Source organism: Oncorhynchus mykiss, chromosome 30, assembly GCF_057628025.1.
Source record: "Oncorhynchus mykiss isolate SJ-2025 chromosome 30, ASM5762802v1, whole genome shotgun sequence".
In the NCBI taxonomy this organism is placed as follows: domain Eukaryota; kingdom Metazoa; phylum Chordata; class Actinopteri; order Salmoniformes; family Salmonidae; genus Oncorhynchus; species Oncorhynchus mykiss.
Genome location: NC_143051.1, coordinates 31,637,250 through 31,647,681, shown reverse-complemented (window position 1 = coordinate 31,647,681; position 10,432 = coordinate 31,637,250). Strand labels below are relative to the sequence as shown.

The following is a 10,432-nucleotide window of genomic DNA, read 5'->3' as shown; positions in this document are numbered from 1 at the left end:
TAGATACAATGTATCAGTGTTGGACATAAACATTACAGAACAAGTTGGAAATCGCAAATTCAACAATGAGTGGTTTGGAAGGAATAAGTGGCTAACTGCAAGAATTGCAAAGCAATCACTAGCCTGCTATTCATTGAAGTGGATGTGTTGTCCAAGTCTGGGTTTAAGGGTCTCTTTTCCAAGCTTAAAAGGATAAACATTCAACATTGGCCATGCTGTCAATCATGCTGTCAAACATTGGCCATGCTGTCAATGCTGTCAAGCATGACTTCTCCCGCTTTCAAAACAACTTGGAACTGGGAAATCTCAGACTTCAGTGAGTTCAAGGCAACTGGGAACTCAGAAAGAAACGAGCGCCGACTGGGAAAATACATTTTGAACGGTAATTCAACTCTGATTTTCAAGTCTGGAACTCTGGCCTCTTTCTAGAGCTCTGACTTGAAGATGATTCAACCGTGTTTTTTTTCAAGTTCCCAGTTATCTTGAAAGCATCATAAATCCAGAGAATGCCAGACTTTGATTAAAAAATGTGCCCACAAAGGACCACCTTGCCACCTTCATGTTCAAGTGAGCACAGTTCAACATGATGAGTCCAAAAATGTCTTGTATGCTGCTGCATAAATGATGTGATATGCCAGGGAGATATGTATAGTGTAAAGCAATACAAAGTGTATGTTGTGTAGTAAGCTGTTAGTAGCCCATGTGCCTAAACCTAAAAATGTGGTTCCTTTTCCCTTCATGTAGTCCAAAGTCTGTTTATAAGAAATGTCATCATCGAATATTGTAAGAGCTTTCATTGTGTGTTTATATTCCCCCTTTTATTTATCCTACGGTTCTGACTTGGTGTACAGGGAGAATACTGTAAGAACGGCCTATGCTCTGAATTCTGTCGCTGTACATTTCAAAAGTGCTGAACAAATAGTTATATTGATTATGTCCATCCTAGCTCGCTCATGAATGTCTTAATCGCAATTACGAATTGCCTCTTATCCACTCGTCATCCCCTTATGCCATAGTTTGTACATCTCAATTGTCATTAGAAACCACATGTGTTTACACAAGTTAGCCATATCAGCTATGTTTTTTTAAAGGCAGTAAATTAGGCTGAATGAACTGTTTCGCTGCCAGACAAGGCTCTGCTGATAGCCAGGTGCAGTAGTGGTAAGGTGTTGGGACTGCTGTTGGGACTCTGCTGTTGGGACAGTTTTATGTAGGCCCATAAGTTTGTGGGCACAGTTTGTCACCGTTATAGTCCAATTAATGTATTGTTTAGTGTTCCGTTGGGTTGTGTATTGGCTTTGCTGGAGTTTGCCCCACCTAGATTTACATGCTAATTTAAAACCACTGGTAAACATCAACAATATGATTACCAGATTTTTTGTAGTAAAATAACTTGCATTCATTATGAATAATTAGCCAATGCAAAATCTAGCTACATCTTTTTGTCCTATTTTCCTTCACTATTACTATTTTAAAATGGTAGCCCTACAATAGGCCAGTAGGTGGCACTTTAGGTCCTACCCATACCTCAGTGGGACCTACCCATAGACTAGGTCCTTTCATGTGTCATCATAACAAAAGTTGAAGTATTAGTACACTCAAATACACAGAGAGCATGCTGTTCCCCTGAGAGACAGGGACTATGCCACTACTGCTACCAATGTCGAAATTGAGGGGGAGCAGCTGGACCGGGGCTTGGATAATCTCACTGGACCAGACAAGATCTGTCTTTAAGGTGTTCTCTTGACAAATACAGAGTATACAAAACCTTAAGAACACCTGCTTTTTTCATGACATAGACTGACTAGGTGAATCCAGGTGAAAGCTATGATCCCTTACTGATGTCACTTGTTAAATCCACTTCAATCAGTGTAGATGATGGGGAGGAGACAGGTTAAAGAAGGATTTTTAAGGTGCAACTCAAAATTAGTGTTTGGTATAGTCAGTGTTTAAAGACATCACACAATCACACTTTAAGGAATTTTCAAGAAGGAGAACCATACTAGTGTGCCATACTTGTGGTGCACCATTGACTGTTTAAGGAAGTAGTTCTGGTTTAATCTGGCTATAAGACTAAACCTCCTATATAAGATACTTAGACCTATTCATAGCCACTCGATCTGTATCACTGCTTGTGCTGTAACAACATTCAAAGCAACACAGTTCAAGAAGAATAGCCAGACTCGCTAAGCTCGGGATTTACTAGGCTAAGTTGTCTGGTCTGGGGTAGTCAAACTGTTCTGGCAACAAGAGTTGATAAGATGTGGAAAGAGTTGAAGAAAAACCAGCTAGTCAAGTACGGCGCTGTGACCACAGTGACAACCATCAGTAAGTCACAGCTCTACTGCTATGCATGTTATCTTGATGTATTGTGGGTCTTAGATCTCCTTTCAATTACTTTTACAGTTTTCTATAATGGTAATATTGTTCTAACATTTCTACATGGAAATATATGCTAGGGGAATAGTAGCCTAATTTCAACAAAAGTTAACACTACTAAACCACCAACAAAGTATATCAAAACTGACTGCATGAAGTATGTTGTGCCGTGTTGTAACATTCAGGATGTAAAAGTCTTCAGATTGTACATTTTTCTTGATTTACATGACAATCCACAGAATCACTGAAGCATGACTGACCGTGGTATGTGGTAATGCTTGATTGTAGTGTCTATTTAAGGTTTGTGATTTGTAACGTGTTCACTCCCTGTAGCTCCAAGATCCCGACATATACTGTTATGTGTGTAAAGGCTTTACAATTGCACATACAGTATATGCGATGTTAACAATTCCTATTTCCACAAGAAAGGATCTTTTACGCAGACTTGAAAAAATGTTAAGCCAGGATTAAATCTTGTTTGGTTGAGAGATTTTAATTGTGGTAGATTAGGGCTTGTGAAATTCCTCCCATATGGAACCAGTCCAGTACCTTTTGAACTGTTGTCTTAACAGCACTTCTCTATTGGACTGTAACTGTTCACTGTCCCTGTATCGACCATAGACGTTTACACAATGCCAGTAATAAAGGTTGTGCCCTCAGTTGCTATGTCTTTCCCTGTCCATGGATTGATCACATTGGTGCTCCAAAATAAGGATGTTTACTCTTCCACATGTTACACATATAGTCCCAGGATTAAAAGCGATGAGTAACAAAAGTATTGTGGGCCAATGTGACCAATGAACATGCTTTCTATTCCCATGAGAGAGGTGGCCAACCTGTCAGTACTTACACAATCAACAGATAGGGTGCCTCTAGTGGAAGGTTCATAGGTCAACATAAGAAGAAGTAAGAGTGATATTTTGGCTCAGTGCCGTTTGTCTCCAAACCAGGCTATGTTTTACTGCGAAAGTGGATCGCCGGTGGGATATGCCGCAGCCGTGCCAAACTGCATGGAAGGACTGTGGTGATCACTGGTGCCAACACTGGCATCGGCAAGGAGACGGCCTGGGATATGGCCATGAGAGGTACAGAAGGCCTATGGCACTTCTCTATTGGACTGTACTCTAACTGTGTTGTGATTTACATGACCTTTCATGGGGTCCCTTTTGGACACAAACAAGTTCCAATGCAATCTGAGGAAAATGTGGATTTAAGGGCAACTGTGGGGGCTTTTCAATGGAAGGCCTGAGTGTAGGAGGCTTAGTGACGGGGTGTGATAGATTGTGGATGTTGTTCAGCTGATGATAGGGCTGATCCTATATATTCTATTGGAGGGGAATGTGATGAGGGTGTTCTCAGACTGACGGTACTGCATGCTCTCAGGAGCTCGGGTGATCATGGCTTGCCGAGATCTTACCAGGGGAGAAGCAGCTGCAGCAGAGATCCGCAGTTCCACAGGAAATACTAACGTGGTGGTGCAACAACTAGACCTGGCCTCCCTCGGTTCAGTACGTCAGTTTGCTCGGGAATTCATTGCCACAGAGACCCGTCTGGACATACTTATCAACAACGCAGGTGAGACTGATGCAGCAGACTGGGGTGACAGGTTGCCTAGTGGTTAGAGCGTTGGACTAGTAACCGAAAGGTTGCAAGACTGAATCCCCGAGCTGACAAGGTACAAATCTGTCGTTCTGCTCCTGAACAAGGCAGTTAACCCACTGTTCCTAGGCCGTCATTGAAAATAAGAATTTGTTCTTAACTGACTTGCCTAGTTAAATAAAGGTTTAAAAAAAAATTATACAAAAAAAATGATTTTACCCAACATGCTTTGAGAGCCTGAATTGTGTTGGTGTTGTCATTGAAGATCCTTCTTACTCTGGATTTGCTTTGAAATAGAGCATGTTTTTTATAGTCAAAGTTGTGGGCTTGAGCTTTTTGAACCATCCTTTAAATACTCTCCCTCTACTCCTCACAGGTATAATGCTGTGTCCCAAAAGCCTCACAGTGGAAGGTTTTGAGAGTCAATTTGCCGTCAATCACCTAGGTCACTTCCTATTGACCAATCTGCTCCTGGACCTGCTGAAAGCCTCCACCCCCAGCCGGGTCATCAATGTGTCTAGCATCGCTCATCAAGGCGGTAAGCCCATCCTGTTCAGATATTTTTGTAATAAAATAAATATAATCAATTGAGTTATATTTTTATCTGGCTCTACCTCATCTTCTTTCAGGGAAAATCCACTTTGAAGACCTTAATTTTGATAAGAAAGGTTACAACTCAGTAATCGCCTATAAGCAGAGTAAACTGGCCAACCTCCTCTTCTCTAGGGAGCTGGCACGAAGGACCAAAGGTGAGGGGTTGCCTTATTACAGCTCTATTACTACTCATATACATGTAGTTAGAAATGAGACAAATTCAAAAATGAATTAACCTAGTTATGTGTAGGAAATGTATTAATGTATCTAGGGGATTTTTACATTTCCACTGCATATCATGTTCAATGGCTAAATGTACAGTAATCAAATTAAATCAAAGTTTATTTGTCACGTGCGCCAAATACAACAGGTGTGTAGACCTTACAGTGAAATGCTTACTTACAGGCCCTAACCAACAGTACAATTTCTAAGTAAAGTAAAAATAACAGTAGCGAGACTATATGCAGTAGCGAGGCTATATACAGGCACCGGTTAGTCGGGCTAATTGAGGTAGTATGTACAGTTGAAGTCGGAAGTTTACATACACCTTAGCCAAATACATTTAAACTCAGTTTTTCACAATTCCTGACATTTAATCCTAGAAAAAAATCCCTGTCTTAGGTCAGTTAGGATAACCACATTATTTTAAGAATGTGAAATGTCAGAAAAATAGTAGAGAGAATGATTTAATTCAGCTTTTATTTCTTTCAACCACATTCCCAGTGGGTCAGAAGTTTACATACACTCAATTAGTATTTGGTAGCATTGCCTTTAGATTGTTTAACTTGGATCAAATGTTTCGGGTAGCCTTCCACAAGCTTCCCACAATAATTTGGGTGAATTTTGGCCCATTTCTCCTGACAGAACTGGTGTAACTGAGGCAGGTTAGTAGGCCTCCTTGCTCACACCGATTTTTCAGTTCTGCCCACACATTTTCTATTGGATTGAGGTCAGGGCTTTGTGATGGCCACTCCAATACCTTGACTTTGTTGTCCTTAAGCCATTTTGCCACAACTTTGGAAGTATGCTTGGGGTCATTGTCCATTTGGAAGACCCATTTGTGACCAAGCTTTAACTTGAGAGATGAGATGTTGCTTCAATATATCCACATAATTTCCCCTTCCTCATGATGCCATCTATATTGTGAAGAGCACCAGTCCCTCCTGCAGCAAAGCACCCCCACAACATGATGCTGCGGGGTGGCGTTCTTTGGCTTGCAAGCCTCCCCCTTTTTCCTCCAAACATAACGATGGTCATTATGGCCAAATAGTTATATTTTTGTTTTATCAGACCAGATGATATTTCTCCTAAAAGAACGATCTTTGTCCCCATGTGCAGTTGCAAACCGTAGTCTGGCTTTTTTATGGCGGTTTTGGAGCAGTGGCCTCTTCCTTGCTGAGCGGCCTTTCAGGTTATGTTGATATAGGACTCGTTTTACAGTGGATATAGATACTTTTGAACCTGTTTGCTCCAGCATCTTCACAAGGTCCTTTGCTGTTGTTCTGGGATTGATTTGCACTTTTCACACCAAAGTACGTTCATCTCTAGGAGACAGAACGCGCCTCCTTCCTGAGCGGTATGACGGCTGTGTTGACCCATGGGTGTTTATACTTGCGTACTATTGTTTGTACAGATGAACGTGGTACCTTCAGGTGTTTGGAAATTGCTCCCAAGGATGAACCAGACTTGTGTAAGTTTCCAATTTTTCTCTGAGGTCTTGGCTGATTTCTTTTGATTTTCTCATGATTTCAAGCAAATGGGCACTGAGTTTGAAGGTAGGCCTTGAAATACATCCACAGGTACACCTCCAATGGACTCAATTGATGTCAATTAGCCTATCAGAAGCTTCTAAAGCCATGACATAATTTTCTGGAATTTCCCAAGCTGTTGTGGTGGTTAATTTCTGTATTACCAAATGAGGAGAGACAAACTTCACACACCAATGATGCACCATCTCTAATGAACCATTGAAAGTGACAACACAAAAATACAAATATCTTTTATAGCCATGATACACCCCTCTCAACCTACATGACGAACAACAGATACATAGAATGGTCACAAGGTTAAGATTTGTCTGAAAGGTATCTATAATACATAGCAGACAGTTACTGCTGTGTCAACAGTTTTCATTGTATAGACCAGTGTCTGGTCCTCCTGCTCCAAACTGGAACCGTCTCACCCTGGTACGGTAGAGCACAAAAACACCAACTCATCCAATGGCATAACTCAATTGTCAACTCTTGATACTCCCAACTCAAGTAAAGCCCCTTCTCGACCCCACTCCTGGACAAGCTCACTGAGGGGAGTGAGCCTCTAGGTCATACACTATCCCAGGATAAATGCAACATCAGAGGGGACATACATTGGTTCCAGACACCACCATACACCTCCCCCCAATGCCAAAGGAGGGAGTGACTAGTGCACAGACATTGTGGAGACAAGTAATTGGTTCCACATGAATCACGCCATCCCTTCACATGGTTTAAGAATAGGTAAAGACACATTCACATATGAAGACAATGTTCCATCCTGTCCTCTTCCCTTTCTGATATTCTGCATAGCACCAGGGATATGTGAAAGACAAGCCTGACCTCTCCCCTCTCTGGGCCCCAGGTGACTGAGCAACAGCTGAGGGAAGAAGTGCAACTGCCAACACTAGAGTCCAAAGAAATACATTCTAATAGACAAGTATATCACATAAGCATATTATGCAGATAAGACATCTTAATTACTTATATTACCCAACTAATTCTGATTCATCCACCACACTGTTTAAAGACACAGTCAACCTAGTGTATGTTAACTTCTGAACCACTGGAATTGTGATACAGTGAATTATAAGTGAAATAATCTGTCTGTCTGTCTGTTGGAAAAATTACGTGTGTCATGCACACAGTAGATGTCCTAACCGACCTGCCAAAACTATAGTTTGTTAACAAGAAATTTGTGGAGTGGTTGAAAAATGAGTTTTAATGACTCCAACCTAAGTGTATGTAAATGTCTGACTTCAACTGTACATGCATGTATAGTTAAAGTGACTATGCATGTATGATAAACAGAGAGTAGCAGCAGTGTAAAAGAGGGGTTGTGGACCCCAGCTCTTTACATGGAAATACATTACCAATGGGCCATAACTTTGTGCGGGGTCAGAAAATAGATGCTCCAACACACAGGTCTACATTTAGTTGTATTTTACCATAGTTATGGATGGATTTTACTGTATACTATTATGGTTTAGCAATGCATGGCTAAAGATAAGGTAACTAATGTTTACTAGTGGATTAAAGCCCATACATTTGAGGCCTTTGTCAAAGAGTACTCATCAAGTATCATGACCTTTGCAATTACTCAGGATTCTATTATACAAACAAATAATGTTGCTTCAAAATCAGGTTATAACTGGTGTACAGTGCAGTGCTACCCTGCCACATGATGTCTCTGAATGTCCACATTCTAAGGTTAGTGGCCCTATCCCTACACTCACCCCATCAGGTACTGGAGTGACGTCGTATTCCCTGCACCCCGGAGTTATCCGGACAGAGCTGTGGCGCCACTCGCAGTCAAAGTACCCCACGTTGAGTGCAATGCTGTCAGCCCCCGCCTGGCTCCTAATGAAGACCCCCAGGGAGGGTGCCCAGACCACCATCTACTGCGCCGTCAATGAAGGGCTGGAGGAGAAGAGTGGCTGCTACTTCAGGTACCACTTTGACTTTAGCATCCCTGTATGTATAGTGGATTAACCTGAATCAGTCACTCTGTGTCTGTGTGTTTGGGTGTTAATTGGAGTTGGATGATTTACATTTACAAGAGGAGTGTATTTTGTGTGTGTTTATGTGATGGTTAAGTATCCAATCAAGATTATGTTTGTACAATGTGGTGTTTATTCTGAGTGTAGACAGTATAAATAACTAGGCGTTTAGGTGAGCTTTAAGTTAACATGTTTTTGTTTCTCAGTGACTGTCAGGTAAAGGAGCCAGCTCCTGAGGGAAGAGATGATCTTGCAGCACTGAGACTATGGGGTGTTAGCGCCGGGCTAGTAGGACTCATTAAGAACAACTGAACAACTCGCCTTGCAACAATACTGACATATTTTTCCATGTTGGCTCTTAACTTTCATATCAGAAGGGTAATTGTAAGATATCCTGTATTCTATATATATATATTGTGGGAAAATACACATTTTCTATATTATACATTGTGGGAAAATACACATTTTCTGTACTATAACCTCAGCAAAAAAAGAAACATCCTATCACTGTCAACTGCGTTTATTTTCAGCAAACTTAACGTGTAAATATTTGTATGAACATAACAAGATTCAACAACTGAGACATAAACTGAACAAGTTCCCCAGACATGTGACTAACAGAAATGGAATAATCTGTCCCTGAACAATGGGGGGGTCAAAATCAAAAGTAACAGTCAGTATCTGGTGTGGCCACCAGCTGCATTAAGTACTGCAGTGCATCTCCTCCTCATGGACTGCACCAGATTTGCCAGTTCTTGCTGTGAGATGTTACCCCACTCTTCCACCAAGGCACCTGCAAGTTCCCGGACATCTCTGGGGGGAATGGACCTAGCCCTCACCCTCCAAGCTAACAGGTCCCAGACGTGCTCAATGGGGTTGAGATCCAGGCTCTTCGCTGGCCATGGCAGAACACTAACATTCCTGTCTTGCAGGAAATCACGCACAGAACGAGCAGTATGGCTTGTGGCATTGTCATGCTGGAGGGTCATGTCAGGATGAGGGAGGAGGATGTCTTCCCTGTAACACACAGCGTTGAGATTGCCTGTCATGACAACAAGCTCAGTCCGATGATGCTGTGACACACCGTCCCAGACCATGACGGACCCTCCACCTCCAAATCGATCCCGCTCCAGAGTACAGACCTCGGTGTAACGCTCATTCCTTCAACAATAAATGTGAATCCGACCATCACAAATGGTGAGACAAAACCGAGACTTGTCAGTGAAGAGCACTTTTTGCCAGTCCTGTCCTGTCTATTGCGGACAGTCTGAGCACTGTTGGAGGGATTGTGCGTTCCTGGTGTAACTTGGGCAGGTGTGCAGGTGTGATGTTCGGATGTACCGATCCTGTGCAGGTGTTGTTACACGTGGTCTGCCACTGCGAGGACGATCAGCTGTCCATCCTGTCTCCCTGTAGCGCTGTCTTAGGGGTCTCACAGTATGGACATTGCAATTTATTGCCCAGGCCACATCTGCAGTCCTCATGCCTCCTTGTAGTATGTCTAAGGCACGTTCACGCAGATGAGCAGGGACCCTGGGAATCTTTCTTTTGGTGTTTTTCAGAGTCAGTAGAAAGGCCTCTTTAGTGTCCTAAGTTTTCATAACTGTGACCTTAATTTCCTACCTTCTGTAAGCTGTTAGTGTCTTAACGACTGTTCCACTGGTGTATTTTCATCAATTGTTTATGGTTCATTGGACAAGCATGGGAAACAGTGTTTAAACCCTTTACAATGAAGATCTGTGAAGTTATTTGGTTTTTCAGAATTATTTTTGAAAGACTGGGTCCTGAAAAAGGGACTTTCTTTTTTTGCTGAGTTTATATTGTGGGAAAATACAAATGCATCAATGCTTGTATCATGTTTTATTACAATACTGTATGTTTTGATCACATTTTTTTACTGTATTGAATTGCATTGCAGTTTATTATTGTTACAATGGTCTTCATGCTGTTGAATAGACTGACGAATGTAATAAAATTCAGTATTTTTCATGTTTAAAATTTTTACACCACAGTTATTTTGTTTAGTTAAATTACCTTTAAAATGGTTACTTACTTTAAAGACTGCAATAAATTATATGCTATTTGTACATCTCAATATTTAGCAATGTG

The 10,432-nt window shown here is 41.6% G+C and overlaps 1 protein-coding gene across 6 annotated transcripts; it reads left to right on the top strand.

Moving 5' to 3' along the window:
* Nucleotides 1–1,606: 1,606 nt before the first annotated feature.
* crdh (cone RDH) lies at nt 1,607–10,418 on the top strand. 6 transcript variants are annotated; one of them, XM_090228393.1, is made up of 9 exons: nt 2,118–2,328; nt 2,619–2,643; nt 3,330–3,464; nt 3,763–3,954; nt 4,355–4,516; nt 4,608–4,727; nt 6,206–6,262; nt 8,068–8,272; nt 8,530–10,418. In XM_090228393.1, the coding sequence occupies exons 2-9, from the start codon at nt 2,631–2,633 to the stop codon at nt 8,633–8,635; spliced, it is 990 nt and encodes a 329-aa protein (XP_090084519.1). In that variant the 5' UTR covers nt 2,118–2,328; nt 2,619–2,630; the 3' UTR covers nt 8,636–10,418. The 6 variants fall into 6 exon arrangements, with proteins under 6 accessions (XP_090084518.1, XP_021416141.1, XP_021416140.1 ...); XM_090228392.1 differs by lacking the exon at nt 2,619–2,643 and having other exon boundaries at nt 1,607–2,328; XM_090228394.1 differs by lacking the exon at nt 6,206–6,262 and having other exon boundaries at nt 2,111–2,328.
* The last annotated feature ends 14 nt before the right edge of the window (nt 10,419–10,432 follow it).